Source organism: Phyllobates terribilis, unplaced genomic scaffold (genome assembly GCF_046119375.1).
Source record: "Phyllobates terribilis strain yellow unplaced genomic scaffold, ASM4611937v1 Scaffold_1__5_contigs__length_1240528914, whole genome shotgun sequence".
Lineage (NCBI taxonomy): Eukaryota > Metazoa > Chordata > Amphibia > Anura > Dendrobatidae > Phyllobates > Phyllobates terribilis.
In genome coordinates, this window is record NW_027362761.1 from 765,595,480 (window position 1) to 765,616,697 (window position 21,218).

The window sequence follows — 21,218 nt, forward strand, 5'->3', positions numbered from 1 at the left end:
TTTACGAATCAATTTGTGAAGCACCTGGGGGTTCCAAGTGCTCACTATGCATCTAAATAGGTGCCTTGGGGGGTCTAGTTTCCAAAATGGGGTCATTTGTGGGGGACCTCCAATGCTTAGGCACACAGGTGCTCTCCAAACGCGACATGGTTCCAATTTGTTAGGGGACACCATGTCGCGTTAGGAGAGCTCCTGTGTGCCTAAACATTGGAGCTCCCCCACAAGTGACCCCATTTTGGAAACTAGACCACCCAAGGCACCTATCTAGATGCATAGTGAGCACTTGGAACCTCCAGGTGCTTCACAAATTGATTCGTAAAAATGAAAAAGTGGAGAAAAAAACACTTTTTCATTTTTACGAATCAATTTGTGAAGCACCTGGGGGTTCCAAGTGCTCACTATGCATCTAGATAGGTGCCTTGGGGGGTCTAGTTTCCAAAATGGGGTCACTTGTGGGGAGCTCCAATGTTTAGGCACACAGGGGCTCTCCAAACGCAACATGGTGTCCGCTAACAATTTGAGACGATTTTCCATTCAATTTGTTAGCGGACACCATGTCGCGTTTGGAGAGCCCCTGATGTGCCTAAACAGTGGAGCTCCCCCACAAGTGACCCCATTTTGGAAATTAGACCCCTCAAGGATTTTATTAAGGGGTATAGAGAACATTTTGAACTCAGAGGTACGACACAGAATTTGATAACATTAGGTCATCATATTGAATAAGTTGTCATTAGTCTTGAGCGCAAGTGCTCGCTACTTGAGTTTGCATCGGGTACTCAGGTATGCACCATGTACTGCGTGTGCTCGAGTGACATGCTCGAGTCCCTGCCCTGCATGTTTCACGGTTATTAGACACCCAAAAAAAAACATGCGGGGATCGCTCGTGCATGGCAAGCAATCCCCGCAAAGTTTTTTTGGCCGCGAAGCATATGGGGCGGAGACTCGAGCATGTCACTCAAATACCCACGATACTCAATGCATACCAGAGCACCCGATGCAAACTCAAGTAGCGAGCACTTGCGCTCAACACTAGTCGCCATATCGTCATCTTTTTTTCTTACTTTTGAAAAAAATCCCAACCCCATCACAACCCTAACCCCAAACGCAGCCCTAACCCTAGCCCAACCCTAACCCGAGAGTTTATTTTTTACGTTGTTCCTCGTGCGGTATAAGTGATTAGACGACCTTATTCTTCGGGTCGGTGAGACTACAGCGATACCAGAATCATATGGGGTTTTTATGACTGACAGCTGTCACACACTAAAAGACGCATTTTTTGTAAAATCTAGTTTTTGCATCGCCATATTTTGAGAGCTATAATTTTTCCAGATTTTGGCAGACAGTCATGTGACAGCTTGCTTTTTGCGGGATGAGTTGACGTTGTTATTGGTGCCATTTTCAGGCACGTGATATTTTTTGATCGCTTTCTATTCCGATTTTTGGGAGGCAGAATAAACAAAAACCAACAATTCAGGAATTGTTTTATTTTATTCTGTTCCGCGTGTGGTAAAATTGATAAGGCAGCTTTATTCTTCGGGTCAGTACGTTTACAGCGGTACCACATTTATATCGTTTTTCTATGTTTTGCACTTTTACATAATAAAAGCAATTTTATAGAAAAAAAATATTTTTTAGCATAGCTTTATTCTGATACCTATAACTTTTTTATTTTTCGGCTGATGGAGCTGTATGGTGGCTTGTTTTTTGCGGGACGAGATGACGTTTTCAGTGGTACCATTTTTATTTATATTCGTCTTTTTTATCGTGTGTTATTCCATTTTTTGTTTGACAGTATGGTGATAAAGCATTGTTTTTTGCTTCGTTTTTTATTTTTATTTTTTTACCGTGTTCACTGAAGGGGTTAACTAGTGGGACAGTTTTATAGGTCAGGTCGTTCCGGATGCAGCGATACCAAATATGTGTACTTTTATTGTTTTTTTTGATAATAATATTTATTGATGGGTACATTATATTTTTATTTTTGGTGGATTATTATTATTATTATTATTATTTTTTTTTATATTTTTACAATTTTTTTTTATTTTTTTTTTTCACTTTCTGACAGTTTTTATACTTTTTTACTTTGTCCCACTATGGGACTTTCACTTTTCTTACTCTGATCGCCTGCATGGCATAGGAATGGAGCACCATCCCTGTGCCATGTAGGCTGTCAGCGCTGGACAGGGAGAAGATAGTTTGGAGATGCACTGCGCATGTCCAAAAAATCTTCCTGCTGTCTGGTGACCCAGATGCTGTCATGACGACATCGGGTCATCATGGCAACATCCTGGAAGCCACGGCAGACAGCGCTGGAGGCCAGAAGAGGAGGTGAGTATCTGCGATCACCTGCCCTTGCCACCGCAATGCTGCGATCGACTGCGATCGACTTCGATCGCAGCATTGCGGGGGTTAATGTGCCGGGAGTGGTGCGGGACCGCTCCCTGCACATAGCCCTGGGTGTCAGCTGTGGCGGCGATCGCGCCCGCACAGCCTGTGTGCGGGCGAAATCGCCAGGGCATATAAATACGTATCTGGTCCATAAGTCCCAGGGCACAGATACATACTAATACGCCCTATGTTGTGAAGGGGTTAAGCAGGAACGGTTAAGGAACATTATTCAAGAATTGTGACAAAATAGAGCCATAATAATTTTTTTTTCTGTAAAGTAAGCATATTATTAGTTGAATTATGTCAGCTCTTTATCTGTTTACAGTATACCATCCCAATGGGTACACCTTGTTGTGGTGTGATGGCTTTTATACTTTTTTGATCAAAATAGTGTTAACTAAGTACCCTATGCTATTTACATGTACTATTACTATTTACTTATCTATTTGCTGTAGGGTATATGCTTTGTTGTTTTTGTTTTTTCTTGGGTTTTGTCTAAGAAATGGCCACAGTGTGAACATGCTCTTACACTTTGCACGTATACCAGCTTATAGTCTGGCTCATTTCTTTGGTTTTGCTGTACAGTATTGTAGCACATTATAAATTAGACAGTCTGCAGTCTTTTGTGATATCTTTGTAATAAGACAAAATTTCGCAGGTTGTGGGTACTGATCCCTGGTCTTAAAAGGACTGTCCACTTTAGATAATCCAAAGTTGTCTCTTACAATAAGCAGGTGGCTAAGTAACAATTAGCAGTCAGCTATAATCTGTATGGAAAGCTGTCAATATGTAATTTCTCTATAGCGACACTAAATGAAATGCTAAGAATTATATAGCACCCATTCAGCCATTGGGTTGTCTGTGAGATGTAGGACAGGGCAGGTCCTTCAGAGCAAATGCGAAAAAATCTCCATGTAGCCGCTCTTCACTCTGACCCAGGGATTAGGATCCTGAACAGAGGACCCCTCTCTAGTAACTTAAAATTCCCCAACAAATGGTATGAAACTAGGTTGTCTAAACTGCAAAACCACCTTAGGCCTCATGTCAGTATTTCATGTACAAGTTTTCTCTGTGTTTCTCACGGATAGAATATTAACCCATTAAAGTCTATGGATCTATTCACATGTCCGTGTTTTTTTTTGAAGATTGTGCATGTAAAAAAATCTCAGAAACTTGTCCATTCTTGATCGGAGTCATAGATCAAAATTACCCATACAAGTCTACGGATCCGCAAATATTATGGACAGCAGACGGATGCCATCTGTGAGCAATCCGTCTGCTATCTGGGATTAACATTGTAATGGATAGCAAAAGCTTTGTGATTTATTTGTTGTTTTTCATATGTGAAAATCTCTGATGAAAAACTAATGGTAAAAACTGACGCAGTGACCAAAGACTGACGAAACTCTGATCAAAAAAGCTGATGACGTTTTTTTGGGCACACGTGAAAAATCATGAACGTCTGAATAAGAAGAGAAAAACTTTTAAATTAAAATAAAAACAGGTCTTATACATTGTTCGAGAATGCTTTTGCTACTACTTACGTTTACAAGTCTCAGCATGTGCAGTAATCCAGTTTGATTGTGAAGGATCTGTTGATTCTAGAAGAATTGTACCTCCACTTTCATGAAATTTACTTGCATATGCACCCATATTAATTATTTTTCAGATTCTGAAAAATAGTAAAAATAGTTACAGTACATGAAATATTATATACCATAATGAATCACTTCCTCCTGTAAAGAAACAGATTCCAAACAGATTAAAATTCACTAGATTGTCTATATAATTCTAGACATTGAGTTGTACAGTGATGCATTTCAATTCTCTATGGTATCATTATATATTCCTGATATGGGGAAAAATATGTAATTTAAGAATGAACTCACAGTCCACAATTAAATTACCATTGTTTAGGTCATCACAATGGCAATGCACACATTTGGTTATTTACTGGCATTAACTAGAATTAATTTACTGCTCAGTGGTTGCAATTGTCATGATGCTCTATTTAGCAGAGAGTCTTTATACATATTAGCATACATTGCCTTAGACCCTTTAGTCTAACAATATAAATTGCCTTAGTATTTTCTTATACATTTTTAATAAAAAGTATATTTTGTTTTGTTATATCTGTAAACAGTTTACAATATTTCTGATAGGGCATAATTATTGGACACACTTGTGATTGAGGTATCTATTGTGTGAAACCTGATTTAAAGAACACTAAAAATGGAAAATGCACAAAAAAAATAAAAACTATTCCAGCAATTTCTCCCTTCATTTCTTCCCTTTAGCTGATTTTATTTTGTCTTATATTAAAATTAAAACTGAGATTTTTTTCTCTGAATGAGTCAGGAGCTTAGCCATGTTTCCCTTTCCTTATGTCTGGCTGTACGCCAACTGACTGCAGCAGAAGTTTTACACCTCTGGTATTTATGCGGTAATACTAAAGATTGTTAAGCCCCCCTCCCTTGGTTAATCAGCAGGAGATTATTTCCTATATTCTGTGCTGTGTTCTAGACTTGCAGATATTGAGAGCAGCTATGCTTCTTATTTAATGACTTGCTTTTAGTTTTAGTGCTCCTTTCAACCTTCTGGAGTGCTCCACTTTAATTCCTCCCAGCTTCCTGCTTGCTAAGGGGTGGTGTACAACTGATGATTGACAGTTTGGGCTAGAAACATGACTGAGTAGCTGGCCTGAACTTTGAGCTCTTCAATGAGGAAGTTTTGCAGCATTGGAGGGGAACAGGGACTCTGACGATGACCAAATCCAGCAATCCAGCCCAGGTTTAGAGTGGTGCTTGCAAGCTGTATAGTAAATGGTTTGCAAGCACATGTTCTCTGCCTAGGAAACCAGCCATCTCTGAAGTGGCGGGTAATCTTGGTGATGAGCTGTATACTATAACATAAAAAAAAAATTAAAATCCCTCCATTTTTGTAAACAGAGAGACATTTTAATAAGAGCTAAATAGCAAAAGTGCTTGTTTTTCAAGCATTTTCAATTTTACCAATTTCATAAGAAGAGACAACCCCTTTAAAATAGAAGTAAATGTCGGGAAAAATGGAAGCTATTCTGTACTTTCTGGAATCACAACAATCCAATGATAAAAGGGAATATAGGTTTATTGTCAATGTGTTTCAGTCACACTGACTCCTTCTTCAGGACAAACATACATAAGAAGGTTCTTATGTATGATTGTCCTGAGGAATGATAATGAATTCTCACAACATCGTGGAAGCTGCAGTGTCTGGATTATAGGCTTTTTAGATGTTGTATCTCACACAACCCTATAAGGTGAGCGGATCTACCATTCCTCTATAACTCATTTACCTGGATAAGACCCTATTGCGCTCTTGCAGAAGTGTGTGCTTTCCATTCTAGCTTAAAAAAATGTCTTGTGGAAATGAAACAGATGTAGGCCAGCGTACTGCACAGTCTGTCCACTCTTATTCCGGCTCATGCTGTGATGTATTACATAATTAATATGGAGGATTGTTGATACGCATGGCGTGTGCCAGTTTGAACTTTCTTCATTGATTCATTTTGAGTGAATGAAAACTGCCTTTTTGAACTAATTTTTTTTAAGTATTGCGTGAAATGATTTTCTTTAGAATGGAGACTATGATATCTAACTTAAAGATATGAGTATATTTAAATATTGCAATAAAATAATGTAAATATATATATTATTTTTGCATTCACATCCAAATATTAGGTCTATTAATACCCAGATTTTTAGGGTTACTTATATTGTTGCCTTGTAGGGCTGAGGTCTGCGGGCCTCTGAACCCAAATTCAACAGCCTCATAGGCATATCTGAGGCTGTCGAGTTCGTGTTGGGAGACCCGTGGACAGTCTGTCAATTGCGGTCTGTGCTCGGACCGACTTTCATGGATATCTGCATGAGCCCTTAGGTTTCCTCTGAAACTCAGAAACATTAATAAGAATTTTGGCCTAGTATGTAAGTGCCTGTGTAAACTAGACTCGATATGAGAACTATTGTGCATGATGACATCTTTTGTACAGCATTCAGGAATATGTCGGTGATATCAAAACAGGAAGTATAAGTAGTACAATCATGATAACATTTGTCACCATTCTTATTTGGGGAAAAGACTGTTTCTTCTAGAGTATTGATTTCTTTTGTAAAAAAAAACCCTGCCTTCAATCCTCATTTAGCCTCAATGAGATCTAGGTCAGAAGCTAAGAAATCTAATGAGACTATAGTTTAGCAATGGCTTCAGTGTGAAAGTGCACCTATCCCAATGTTTTTCATCAGAGCTTAAAACACTGTGGATTAGAAATACATACGCAATGTTAGGTGTGCCTGCCCTTATTTTCCTAAAAGGATGTGTCTTTGTTACAAATATTTTTTTTCTATCATTTTATTTTTAGTAGCTATAAGTTTTTCTTAAAACACAAAAAACTATTCCCAAGAGAAATAACACTGAATCTGAGCAACTAGTTAAATTACTAAAATTGAAATTAATTACCGTATTTTTCGGATTATAAGACGCACCGGATCATAAGATGCACCTAGGTTTTAGAGGAGGAAAATAGGAAAAAAAATATTTAAGCAAAAAATGTGGTCATGATGCCCTGTTATAGGGGAGGGAGTCTGCTGATGACACTGGTATTGGGGTAATGTCCCCCAATTCTGTTAATATTCTCCATCCTGGTATGTATGGCCCCTCCTTCCTGGTATATGTGGCCCCCATCCCATCTTGGAATATGTGGCTCTCATCCCCATCTTGGTATGCATGGCACCCCCTGATCCCTATCCTAGTTTTCATGGCACCCCTTGATCACCCATCCTGGTATGCATGGTACCACTTAATCCCCCATCCTGGTATGCATGACACCCCTTGATTACCCATCCTGGTATGCATGGCACCCAGTGATCACCCATCCTGGTATGCATGGCACCCCTTGATCACCCATCCTGGTATGCATGGCACCCCTTGAATACCCATTCTGGTATGCATGACACCCCTTGATTCCCCCATCCTGGTATTCATGACACCCCTTGATTCCCCCATCCTGGTATTCATGACACCTCTTGATTCCCCCATCCTGGTATTCATAGCAACCCTTGAGCCCCCATCCTGGTATGCTTGGCACCCCTTGAGCCCCCATCCTGGTATGCTTGGCACCCCTTAAGCCCCTATCCTGGTATGCATGGCACCCCTTGCGCCCCCATCCTGGTATGCTTGGCACCCCTTGAGCACCCATCCTGGTATGCTTGGCACCCCTTGAGCCCCCAACCTGCTGCCCACAAAAAAAAATAAACAATCATACTCACCTCCTCTCTCCTCCAGCTCTGTCCCGCTCTGCTGCTGACACTCTCACTGTGTGAGGCGCGCATGGCAGGGCGCGCATGGTGTCCCTGCCATGTGCCCTCACACAGTGTGAGAGCGCGCACACTGTACCGCAGCGCGGCTCTGCGGTCAGTGTGCCTGCTATTAAAGACCATGGATATTCACTACAACCCATGGGAGTGGGTGTTATGCACACGCCCGGACTGACTGGCGTGTGCGGGTGTTGTGGTTCCACTGGACCATGGACCGGAGAGTGCCTGGAGGGGCGTGACTAAGTATCTGGCCGATCCGACCAAGGTGGCACGACGGCATACGACGCCAGTGCACCAGGGAGAAACCGGGCAGAGGGACCAGGTGCTACTCCAGGTCAAACTCCGGACACGGGGGTTGACCCACACTGGGATTACTGGAACAGGCAGGTTAGGCTGGCACAGACTGGTGGATGTAAGCAAACACGGCAGGTATGCAGATGGGTGGATACAGGCGAGTATGCAGGCAGGGAGGTACTGGCCGAAAGGACGGGCTGGAGCACAGAAAGGTTAAGACCCAGTACAGACTGGGTCACAGAACCGCAGATGCGGTAGACAACCACAGCAGAGAGGGAACGCCCGAAGCGGTGGGCAAGAACAGAGCAGGACGGGGCTGCAGGAGCAGCGAGCACAAGCAGGGCAGGACAGGACTGCCGGAGCAGCGGGCAGAAGCAGGGCAGGACAGGACTGCCGGAGCAGCGGGCAGAAGCAGGGCAGGACAGGACTGCCGGAGCAGTGAGCAGAAGCAGGGCAGGACAGGACTGCCGGAGCAGTGAGCAAAAGGGTCAGAGCGGAGCAAGGCTGCTGGAGCAGTGAGCAAAAGGGTCAGAGCCGATCAAGGCTGCCGGAGCAGTGAGCAAGGAGTCAGAGCAGGACGGACAGGGCTCTGTTCACACGGAACAGACAGGAAGGGAAAGGCAGAGCCAGATACCCACAGGGTATTTGCAGTGAAGTAGCAAGTGGACCACAAACTCACAAACGGGAGTACAGAGACAACAAGCAGGAGTTAGGTACGAGTTCAGACTCTGCAGAAAAAGGAAAGGAACGGACATAGAGGCAAAACAGGTAAAGGATAGGAGAGAGTTCAGACTGGAACTGAGTGTACGGAAGAGACCGACACTGCAGCGGGATACAGGAGCGGGTCTGGGAATACGGCCCCCAGAGAGGCGGGACGAACAGGCAAGGAGCGTGTTCAGACAGGACAGACAAGATACAGGAGCGGGTCTAGGTAATCGACCCTTAGAAGGCGGGAGGAACAGGCTAGGAGCGAGTTCAGACTCTGCAGAAAGATGCAGAAAAAAGACAGAGGGAAAAGGGAGACAAGGTTAAAGTAGAAACGAGGCACAGACAACAGGGAACAGAGGAATGGGAACAGAAACAGCAAGGCAGGAACACAAACAGGACTCTGTTCAGACGGGAACAGATACCGCAAGGCAGGAACACAAACAGGACTCTGTTCAGACGGGAACAGATACCGCAAGGCAGGAACACAAACAGGACTTTGTTCAGACGGGAACAGATACCGCAAGGCAGGAACACAAACAGGACTCTGTTCAGACGGGAACAGATACCGCAAGGCAGGAACACAAACAGGACTCTGTTCAGACGGGAACAGATACCGCAAGGCAGGGACACAAACAGGACTCTGTTTAGACGGGAACAGATACCGCAAGGCACAGACAGGCAGATCTAGGAATACGGCCCCTAGAAGACGAAAGAACAGGCAAGAAGCGTGTTCACAAGAACAGACCACAGTTCAGACACAGAACTGGAAAACAGGCAGGAAAACAGGATAGGACCTGGCATGTCAGAGACAGAAGACAACTGACAAGAAACAATGCTCAGACGCCATCTTGAGGAAGAAGGTGGTATAAATACCCAAAGATGGACAGCAATAGGCTGAAGGTGCAACAGGGGCGTGTCCGCAGCAGGTACAAGAAACAGGAAGTTCAGCGGGCGTCGCCCTATGCAGCCAAAACAGACAAACAGACAGCAAGGAGGGAAGCCAGAGAGACATTCTGGACAGGAGATCAAGTGCGCGCTCTTGCACAGTGGGAGATGGACCACTATGCAAGGACGCCGCCAGGTATGTTACAGTGGGTTTTAGTGAATATTCATGAGCTTTAATAGTGGGCACACAGACCGCAGAGCGCAGCAGGAGCCGCGCTGCGGTACAGTGTGCCAGCTATTAAGGAAAATGAATATTCCCTGCTCCCCACGCCCATGGGCGTGGGGAGCAGGGAATATTAATTTTCTTTAGTAGTGAGCACAGTGCAGGCTGCAGCAGTCGGCTGTTGCCTCCTGTGCCCCGCTGATCCCCCACTGCTGCTCCCCCAGACCCCCTACCACGCAGAGCGACAGTATATACAGGGAGATAGTATTCGGACTATAAGACGCACCCCCCACTTTCCTCCAAAATTTTGGAGGAAAAAAGTATGTCTTATAGTCTGAAAAATACGGTACGTATAGAGAATTCTCCAGTCTGTTTCTGTTTAGAATCGAAGTAACACTGTATATTATTGATGCCCCTAAGTAACAAGAGGAAGATAAAATATAGATGTACACAGTCTTCAACATTGAAATTGCAACAGCAAGATGAAAAAGTCATGGGCAAGTGCTGGGGCCATGAGCAGGCGGGTGGTCCCACTCACTGTCGGGCACCCCGGCGCGCTATAGGGCCCGTGAGCGGGGGAGTGCGGTGCCAACTGGGCCCCGGCACAATACTTACCTCTCCCTGTGCCTCCACAGGACCTGTCTCTTTCGCGTCTCCTGACTGTGACATCTCACATCTCAGGTCAGAGGGCGCGATGACGTCTTTCCACCACGCCCTCTGCTGAGCAGTCACAGCGCAAAGAGCGGGAAGACGATGATGCTGAGAAATCCAGAGCAGAGCAGTGGCAGCAGCAGCAGGAGAGGTGAGTATTTTTATTTTTTATTTTTTTATGTATGGAGGCACGGGGCATTATATAGGCCCATTATGTGGGGAGCATTTATATGGGGCTCAGCCTGCATGGAATATTTATATGGGGCCATCCTGTTTGGAACATTTATATGGGACCATCCTGCATGGAACATTTATATGGGGTCCATCCTGCATGGAATATTTATATGGGGCCCATACAGCATATAGCATTAAATGGGGGCCAGTATTATGCATGGAGCATTATATGTGGGCCAGTGTACCGCATGGAGCATTATATGGGGGCCAGCATTCTGCATGGCGCATTATATGGGGGCCAGTATTCTGTATGGAGCATTATATGGGGGTCAATATTCTGTATGGAGCATTATATGGGGGCCAGTAGTCTGTATGGAGCATTATATGGGTCCATTATTCTGTATGGAGCAATATATGGTGCCCATAATACTGTATGCAGGACTATGTGGTGCCCATAATATTGTATGGAGGACTATACTGTCTAGTCTGCACTGTGTAGAATTTACAATCACTCATGTAATGTAAGTGTGGCACCCCAGGGGTCTGGTTGCCACAGTAATAGAAATATTATGTCTGAGAGCAAGTGGGAGGTTTCTCTGGTCAGGAGCCCTAAGCATGCAACACTGCCCGCCCAGACCTGGGAGGGGAGGAATCTGCCCTTATAAACTGGGTCTGGGGCGGGATTAGGTCAGTTAGATCTTGGAGAGGGAAAGATACAGCAGGAGCTCTGTAGGAACAGTAGCTGAAGACCAGGGGCTGGAGCTGAGCAGAGCTCGCCCTGGCTGAGGACACTACAACCGGACACCGGAGTCCGAGGCTGTGGGGACTGATATACACCCAGCAGCAGAAACCAGCCGGCAGGGGATTCCAGGTCCTCTGGCCATAGAAGCCCGGAGGCTCAGTCACAAGAAAGGGACCAGCGCCGCCATCCAGGAGTGGAGGCTAACAGAAGGCCCCAAGTCACCAGCCATACGGGTGAGCACCACACGGTATACTCAGGGACGTGGGCTACTTGTAACCGCTTACAGCAAGGTAGCCAGGAAAGAGTGCAGATAGACGGGGAGGCCTACAACTCCGCCTGGCCAGGGGAGATCCTGCTTGCTCACAGACTGACCAGGCCTCTACTGCTAACCAGTACTCCCGGGAGGGTCTGCTTTATACCATCAGTAAAGACCCTGAACTGCACCACACGTCTCTGTGTTTCATCGCCGCACCAACACCATTAGTACTGGAACGCTCACACCATCACTCCCATCATACACACTAGCTGCCCTGAGGCAATACTTCTCCCGTGGGGAGTTATCCCATACTCGGCTGCGCAAACAACATCAGCCTCAGCGGTCTGCAGCGCAGCGGCGGTCCCCACTGACCGCAATCCACGGGTGGCGTAGTCGGACATTTGTTATTACACTAAGACTGCCACTCGTTTGACCGCCCTGGGCACGGACCGGGTCACCGCCACACTGAGACTAAAACCCGCAGCATCTTACGAAAGGCCCGGCTCCGGGTTCCCACGCGGCCCAGGGGGCGCGTCAACTTTGGCGTAGTCGGCAGGATTTCGTGCCCGCAACCACCGGGTACTGCGTGCCTGAAAAATACTTTTGTACTTACCTGTGGCGAAGTTTCCCGCCGTCCGGAGTCGTTTCCCACCATCGGACGCCATCTTGGGTCGTTTCCCGCCATCTCCTGCCGTCTTCCCGCCATCCGCAGCCGCTTCCCGCCATCGGACGCCATCTTCGGGACGCCGCACGGGAAGAAGAGGGGCGTGGATGCCGAAAGCGCGCGAGATCCGAAGCTCCGCCCCACGCACTGACGCTGCGCAAGGTCCTGGAAGGGAGGAAGAGCGACGCTGACGTCATCGGAGCGCGACGCCAGGTCCTCCACCCCGACGATTGACTGCGGAGCCGCGGCCTACGGAAGAAGAGCATCGCAAGGTAGGCCACGGTCCACTAGGGGGGTAGAAGGATGTCGGATACCGAGGGGAGCTCCACCGCCACACCGGCCGCCAGCGCAACCGCTGCAGCGGTCATGCCATTCACCATGCCCTATATCCCGGGGGCAACCTGGCTACCCCAGTACTCAGGGGAGTCACATACCCTAAGTGACTTTAGGGTAAAACTGGATAGCCTCTTCCAGGTATACCCCCTCACGGAAGAGAAAAAAGTAAGCATCCTGGTGGCCCAGTTAATCGGGGCAGCCCAAAGGGAGGTAAAGTCCTGGTCACCTGGGAAGAAGAGGACTGTCAGAGAAATACTAGCCCGGCTGAAAGACACATTTGATACCCGAACCTCAGCCGAAATAAAGCTCAGATTTTACGGGTGCAAACAACGGGCACATGAAAGTATAAGAGACTATGCTCTAAACCTACAAGAGGCCCTGAGAGCCATTAAACAGGCAGACCCTGACAGCGTGGGGAATGAAGACAAGCTGTTGACCGAACAATTTATTGAGGGTCTACTGTGCAATGCCCACCGAACCCAGTTGCGGGCTATGGCCTTACAGGACCCTGACCTGGACTTTGCACAGTTCAAGGACAGAACCATCCGGGTGCTCAGAGAACCGGCACCAGGTGGCGCTGTGACCCACAGGCACCCTGCTATCACTTATCACCAGGACGCGGCGCCCTTGTCTGCAGGGCCTGTGGGAGCTCATGCGCAGGCTTTGAACAATAACCCGGCTACAGACCAGGTTCAAGAGCTGACTAAGAGCGTTGCTGCGCTAACCAGAACTGTGCAGTCTTTGCAGGTCTCTTCTCCAGGAAAGATCCAGCTGGCATCCGGACCGGAGGACGTCCCATGGCGCCGACTGAGGAGGACCCCACCGGCCAGAGGAAGACCCAGCGACCGATACAACGATGACGGACAACCCATCTGCCGCCGCTGCAATCAACCCGGACACTGTAATTTAAACGGGCACAACCTGGGGTAGAGGGCCAACCCCCAGGCATAAGATCATCAGGCCCATCGAACTTGTGTGATAAATACGTAGGGGGACGTCCGGTCTTGCCTGTGGTACTGGACGGCATTCCTATGAGTGCCCTACTGGACACCGGGTCACAGGTCACCACCATCCCGTACTTGCTCTTTAAGCGGTACTGGAATGACTCGGACATAACCCGCTACCCAGATGACGACCTGAGCATTATTGCCAGCAATGGTCAGCCCGTACCACAGATAGGATTTAAAGAAGTGACCATCAAGGTCGGTAAAGTTGAACTGCCGACACAAGGACTGATCATTGTGGACATTGACCGTCGCGAGAGTCACCCAAAAATAACCCTGGGTACTATCGTAATTGAAAACTGTCTTGCAGAGGTGATTCTTATTTTGCAGCAGGTTGCCAAGAACGCCAGTTCCAGCCAGCAGCGTGTGCTCCAAAAAGAGATCCGGGCACTGATGAAGCGGCAACAAGTGGAACTATCTGGTGGTGAGATAGGTAGCGTGAGAATGTGTGACCCGTTCCCTATTGCCATGCCCTCAAAAAGTGAGATGATGATTTGGTGCCGGGCAGCTATTGGTCTAAGAGGTAGAGACTACCAAGCAATGGTAGAACCCGTCTACTCAGACAGTAGGCCCACCATTTTCACAGCACGGGGGGTGGTCGATGTACGTCATGGGAGGGTGCCCATCCGCATCATAAATATCGGGGAGAGAGAAGTATACCTGCCCCGGTATGCCACGCTAGCCAAATTGTTCACCATAAACCAGAATTCTGTACAGGCTGTGGAACCCTTACCTCCATCTCAACCAGAGGAAGGTAACGGCTCTAAGAAACCAATGGAGGACTGGTGTCAGCAACTGCATTTGGGTACTGACTCCACTCCCTCACACCAAAAACAGAGAGTCTACCGGGTGGTTCAGGAGTACGAGAGAGTGTTTAGCAAACACCCGCTAGACTTTGGGCGAGTAAAGGGGGTAGAACATCACATCCCAACGGGAGACCATCCTCCCCTAAAGGAGAGATACCGACCCGTACCCCCTGCACACTATCAGCACGCCAAGGGGATGTTAAAGGACATGAAGGAGGCTGGGGTAATTAGGGACAGCTGTAGCCCCTGGGCAGCTCCACTAGTCTTAGTGAAAAAGAAAGACAACACCATGAGAATGTGTGTAGACTACAGGAAGGTCAACCGTATCACACACAAAGATGCGTACCCGTTACCAAGGATAGAAGAGTCCTTAGCTGCATTAAAATCTGCTAACTTCTCTACTTTGGACCTCACTAGCGGGTACTGGCAGGGTCCTGTAGCAGAGGCGGACCGGGAGAAGACCGCATTCACCACCCCTATGGGTCTCAGCGAATTTAACTGTATGCCGTTCGGGCTCTGCAACGCACCAGGAACCTTCCAACGGTTGATGGAATGCTGTCTGGGACACCGGAATTTCGAGACGGTCCTGTTATACCTGGACGATGTCATCGTTTATTCCAAGACCTACGAGGACCACCTGAAACACCTGGCCGAAGTGTTTGAAGCTCTGGCAAACTATGGCTTAAAGGTGAAACCCTCCAAGTGTCACCTCCTAAAACCAAAGGTGCAATACCTGGGACACATGGTGAGTGCTGACGGAGTGGCTCCCGACCCCGATAAGATCACCGTGATTAAAGACTGGCCAAGACCCTCCAGCATAAAGGAAGTGCGGCAGTTCCTCGGGTTGGTAGGCTACTACCGAAGATTCATTCCCGGTTTCACCAAAATGGCAGCCCCTATGCAGGACCTCCTGATAGGTCAATCTCGGAAAGCCAAAAACCAGAAGCCGCCCTTCAGGTGGGAAAAGCTGGAAGAGGAGTCCTTCTGCCAGCTGAAGATGGCCCTCACGGGGGATGAAATCCTGGCGTACCCTGATTACAGCCAGCCCTTTATCCTCCACACGGACGCAAGCAACATCGGGCTAGGAGCCATACTGTCCCAGATCCAGCAGGGGAAAGAACGGGTAATCGCTTACGCCAGCCGAAAGCTACGGCCCACGGAGAGGAACCCTGAGAATTATAGCTCATTCAAGCTGGAGTTCCTGGCAGTGGTGTGGGCAGTGACCGAACGTTTCAAGCATTACCTTGCCTCTTCCAAGTTCACCGTGTACACGGATAACAACCCGTTGACACACCTGGACACTGCAAGGCTCGGTGCCCTGGAGCAGAGATGGATGGCCCGCCTGTCCAACTATGAATTCACCATCAAATACCGGGCGGGACGCTCAAATGCCAACGCGGATGCCCTGTCTAGAATGCCAAACTTACCGGACGTAGGGGAAGATCCAGAAGATCTGGAAGAAGTCGAGCTCCCTGCGTTCCACCGTCATGGGATTACCCTGTATTCCCACCATGTGAAGGACAGGCGCTCTGTGACGTTCAATCCCTTGCCCCACTACAGCTGGGCGGAAACTAGCTGCCCTGAGGCAATACTTCTCCCGTGGGGAGTTATCCCATACTCGGCTGCGCAAACAACATCAGCCTCAGCGGTCTGCAGCGCAGCGGCGGTCCCCACTGACCGCAATCCACGGGTGGCGTAGTCGGACATTTGTTATTACACTAAGACTGCCACAGGTTTGACCACCCTGGGCACGGACCGGGTCACTGCCACACTGAGACTACAACCCCCAGCATCTTACAAAAGGCCCGGCTCCGGGTTCCCACGCGGCCCAGGGGGCGCGTCATAAGAAGTAAGTGAAATCTTTGGCATTGTACTATATGTATATTTCTCTGCTGTATCTGTGCATCATGAATTGTGGCATGTGTTAAAGGGGCCCACTGAGACTCTTTCACCCGGGTCCCACGAAAACCTGGAGCTGGCCCTGTCTATAGGCATGTTCATGATATGCAAATGATGAAAAATGGTAACAAAATTTTTCAAAACATCTCAATTTATTCAGTAATTAGTTTGAGCACTATGCTCAAAATTTCATGCACTTACATGCTGTTAATGAGGTTATTAATGGTTGTATGAGGAATAGTGTTGAGCGAGTATGTTCTGTCCGAGTACGCTCGGGCCGAGCTCCGAGTATTTATAGCTGCTCGGTGATAAGGTTAAATCGCTCCCTGTGCATGATTTGCAACTGTTTGGCAGCTTTATCACATGTGAGGAATGTGTAAGAAATAGACATTCCTCACATGTAATAAAGCTGTCAAACAGTCGCAAATCAAGCACACGGGAGCGATTCAACCATATCACCGAGCAACTATAAATACTTGGTGCTCAGCCCGAGCGTACTCTTCGAAAGGGTTAACAGAACATACTCGCTCAACACTGGAATATTCGGCCACCCTGAATGCACTTGGGCACTCAAATCATCAAGATCCGCTGCGAGCAGCACCCTTTGCAATTGCCAAATAATGACTTCTGAGGAAAAGTCTGCAGACGCTGCAGGCTATGACAGTAGGTTTAGGCTATGCAGGCTGCTCAGAGTAACATGAACAGGGGAGGATTATAATAAAGACAAGCTGTGCTACTGCTCGGGGCCAGAGGTGCTGGGGTGGCGGGCGGGAGTCATGGCCAGATTGCCCTCATTATAGTGTTTTTTGCGTCATCAGCAGTGTACATTACCGGGCAGGGAGAGTTCCTGTAGTTCCGCTGCCGGCAATAGAGAATCACAGCATAGCTACAGGAAGCTGGCCATGATGTCATGACACTAGCTGCATTATTTAGCATGTACCCACCAGGCACAAGAAGAAAGAAATGGATCATGGGGAAATCATCCGGAGAGGTAAATGATTCTTTTTTTTTTTACTTTAAATTGAATGAACGGGGATGGGGGGGAAGACATGACATTAAAATAAATTGTGTGGGAGGTGGCAGAGGAAATGCAATTATAATGAATTTGGAGTGGGTGTTGGGAGAGAGGACATTATAATGAATTGGGAGTGGGGTGTGTGAAAGAGGACATGAAAATATAATGAATTGGGGCCATGGGGTAGGAGAGGACATGAAAGTTTAATGAATTGGGGGTGGGAAAGAGGACAAGAAAGTATAATGAATTTGGTGGTAGGAGTGAGGACATAAAAATGTAATGAATTAGAGGGAGGACATGTAATTATAATAAATTGGGGGAGCCGGAAGAGCACAGTGGTGGGGTGGTTGAGGACACAGCAGACTGGCTGGTAGTGAATTGGGGGAAGAGTACAGTGGCTAATCAATTTAAAATTTTACTGGGCTGGGGAAAAGTGACTAATTACACTTAGTGATGGCACAGAGTGGGCTTATAAGTTTATATTTTGAATGGTGGGTTGCATAATGAGTAATGACTAATTATATATTAATGGTTTGGTGCATGTTTATTTTTAGTGGTGCAACGTTGGAGATTCTTTATTCAGGAAGCAAATGTGTACATATATGTGACCCTTTCATTATCAGGTTCACGTTGATTAATGCAGCAAACCCTGCAGTGACCACAGTTTTAAGATGTTGAAAGATTGACAAGACGGAGAAAAGCAAAGAAAATGGCTGAAATTAGATGAGACATCAGCTGTAAATTACTGGATGTAAATATTTATTCTGTATATACACTATAAAGGTCCATTTATACAGACTGTCCGGCAGCACTAAACGACTGCTGATCAATAAACCTTTACCGATCAGCAGTTGTTTAAAAGCCTGTTTACACAGTCAGACTGCAGTGAACGATGGACACTGTATTAAATCGTACAGTGTGCATAGGCTGCTGTAGTTCTTGTCAGTGCAAGACCTGTTTATACAGGATGCACTGCTGAGAAAGATGCACAAAAGATCATTTCACTCAATGAACGAGCATTTAGCTTGTTCTTCAGGTGATCAGTAGCCTGTTTACATTGAAAGATTATTGTGAAGCGAGCATTCCTAAGAAGTCTCGTTCACAATTATCTTTCAGTGTAAATTCAGTGTATTGTGCTGTCCCTTATTATATAGTATCTTCTCTTTTTATGTATAACGCGGTCCCTTATTACATAGGGTCCCCTCTTGTTCTGTATAGCGCTGCTCGTTATTAGATAGAGTCCCTTCTTATTATGTATAGAAATGTCTCTCATTACATAGCAGCCTCTCTTGTTATGTATAGAGCTGTCCATTATTACATGGCATATCTTCTTGGTATGTATAGCACTGTCCCTTATTACATAGCATCCTCACTTGTTACATATATAGTCCCATTCCTTATTGCATAGCATCCTCTTGTTATGTATAGCGCCATCCCTTATTACATAGTATCCTCTAATGTTATGTATAGCGCTGTAATAAGGGGAAATATTTGGCGTGGCACACTATACTGTGCCCTCTGTCTCCATGCATTTGCAGCACCAGAGCACCTGTGTGTTCATCATGTGAACTATCACATAACCGCCCCAAAAAGGCATGTAATGTGTCACATGATACATTGGGTGTACTCTAAACTGCCCAGGACTCTGGCTACCCTTAATCCGTCCCAGAAGAACGGCACCATTCAGCCTGGTGATGTTGTGCAGCTGGTCTGAACTGTCAATCTTCAGGAGTGCACCACTCCCTGCCATACAGGAAGACAGTGGATATGCTACTTAAGGTGAAAAATGAGAAATCCCCTCTTAGATGTTCAAATGTTAAAATTTATTACAAAAAATGTGTGCACCAGAAAATCTGTTCCAATTGCTATATGTGCCTGGTTGTATACATTTTTATTTATTTATTATTTATTTTGCTTATAGCTCCCTCATATTCAACAGCACTTTACATACATCATCATCACTGTCCCCATTGGGCCTCACAATCTAGATTTCCTATCATTATGTCTTTGGAGTGTGAGAGGAAACCGGAGAACCTGGAGGAAACCCACGCAAACACGGGGAGAACATACAAACTCCTTGCAGACGTTTACTTTGTAATTTCTACAACAATTCTGAACATTTGTGGACATAACCTTACAGTAAATAAAGCTAAAAAAGCAACAAAGTGCATGGCGTGTGGAGCTGCACCTTAATATTACTATTTAATGTTACTGTTGAGCCAAGTGAAATGTCCACCTCACAAGGTGATATGTCAAACCCAGCTGTACACATGTTTAAAATCACTCTCCATTAATTGTAATACACTATAAATAACAGGGATAGTAAGCTTACCTGTGTAACTTGGCTGTATGCATTTACAATGGTATCTGGAATAAACAATCACTGTCTTTGCTGTGATCGTTGGGTTGCTAATACACATTAGTCCCTGAGATCCAGCAGGTAGGAGGTAACTGGGAGGAGACCCAAACCTTACAGGTCTAATTTCAGCTACTAGCAGAGACTACTGAAGCTTCTTTTACATTCAGTGTTCTGCAGGATAATCATGGAGAAAAGTCTCATGTACATTTTGCTAATACATGCTAGGTTTCCAACCTTTTTTAAGTTTTTTTTTAATTATCTTCTCAACTTTTCACTCGTTTTGCACTGTGACCAACATAGATATAAGAATATATCATATGCATCATAAAGTAATATTTTTTAACATCCTTTTTTATTGGACTTTCTTTTATAGGATAAAATATTCTAAGGCAAATTATAAGAATATTCAAAGTCACTGCAGATTTCCATGACTTCCAAGGTGCATTAATTTATACACCGGAAAATGGGTTGGCAGTGCCAGCTATAAAGGGCTATTTCATACAGAGTTTTTTCTTGTCAGATTTCATTGCACGCCATATTAGGCTCCCTTCACACGTCCGTACAAAACCGTTACTGGAAAAAACAGTACTGGTTTCATTAGAGTTTGGACCAGTGTGTCATCAGTGTTTTTCTGCTATTGATAAAGAAAGAATGAAATTACAAAGCTTCACCTATACTTTGCAATATTAAACATGTATAGCACATGGTTGGCACACTGATGCCATCCCTGTGCTGTACGTGTTTTTCATGGACCCATAGACTTGTATTGGCCCTTGTCATCCGTGCTGCCGGAAAAAAACAGACATGTCTCCGTGTGGTTCACATTGACGCATGGTCCACGGACTTGTGAAGATCACCATAGCTTATAATGGTATACGTGTTGTATCTGTACAAAAAAGGATGCCACGCGTACCAGAAGCACGTACATGTGAAGGGTAGAGATGAGCAAACATGTTCGGAAAACGTTCGGTAATTTCAAATTCGGCACGGACATTGCACATTCAGATTCGTGATCAGACTCGCGATTTACTCAAAATCTGCAAAATTTGGTAAATGATTGTCGTTTCCACTAGTGTATTTTTTAGGACTTTGGCTAGGATAGTGGTGCTGTATGATGAGTGGAGGGGACGTGTTTGATGAGGGGAGGGGCTGGTGAGAAGTCAGAGGAGCGGCGCACTGTCATTCTTGTTTTTTTTTTTCTTAACTTAATGTGTGGAGATACCGGCAGCCAATCAGGGCGCAGAACCCATCCACAACGTCCAGACACAAGGGCTTGTGTCATTGGCTGCCTAAATCACATGTCCCTCTCCATGTAAAGAGCGGACATGTTGTTTTGTCAGTGTAACAGCACAGAGAGGCTGCTCCTGCTGCTGCGCCTGGATAGTGAGAGAGGGAGATAGTAGACAGGCGGTTGCTTGTCAGTCAGATAGTTTAGATAGATAGGATCCTGTGTGGCTGTG

At 46.1% G+C, this 21,218-nt stretch overlaps 1 protein-coding gene across 1 annotated transcript in view; it reads right to left on the reverse strand.

The window, feature by feature from the left end:
- The window catches only part of LOC141171112 (uncharacterized), a 425,073-nt gene extending 405,221 nt beyond the window's left edge, over positions 1-19,852 (reverse strand). Inside the window, exons 1-2 of the mRNA XM_073655195.1 lie at positions 19,732-19,852; positions 3,933-4,060 (exon numbers count right to left, since the gene is read on the reverse strand). Of these exons, the coding sequence (XP_073511296.1) occupies positions 3,933-4,041 (109 nt within the window). The 5' untranslated portion in view covers positions 4,042-4,060; positions 19,732-19,852. The remainder of the gene's footprint in view (positions 1-3,932; positions 4,061-19,731) is intronic.
- Between the last annotated feature and the right edge of the window lie 1,366 nt (positions 19,853-21,218).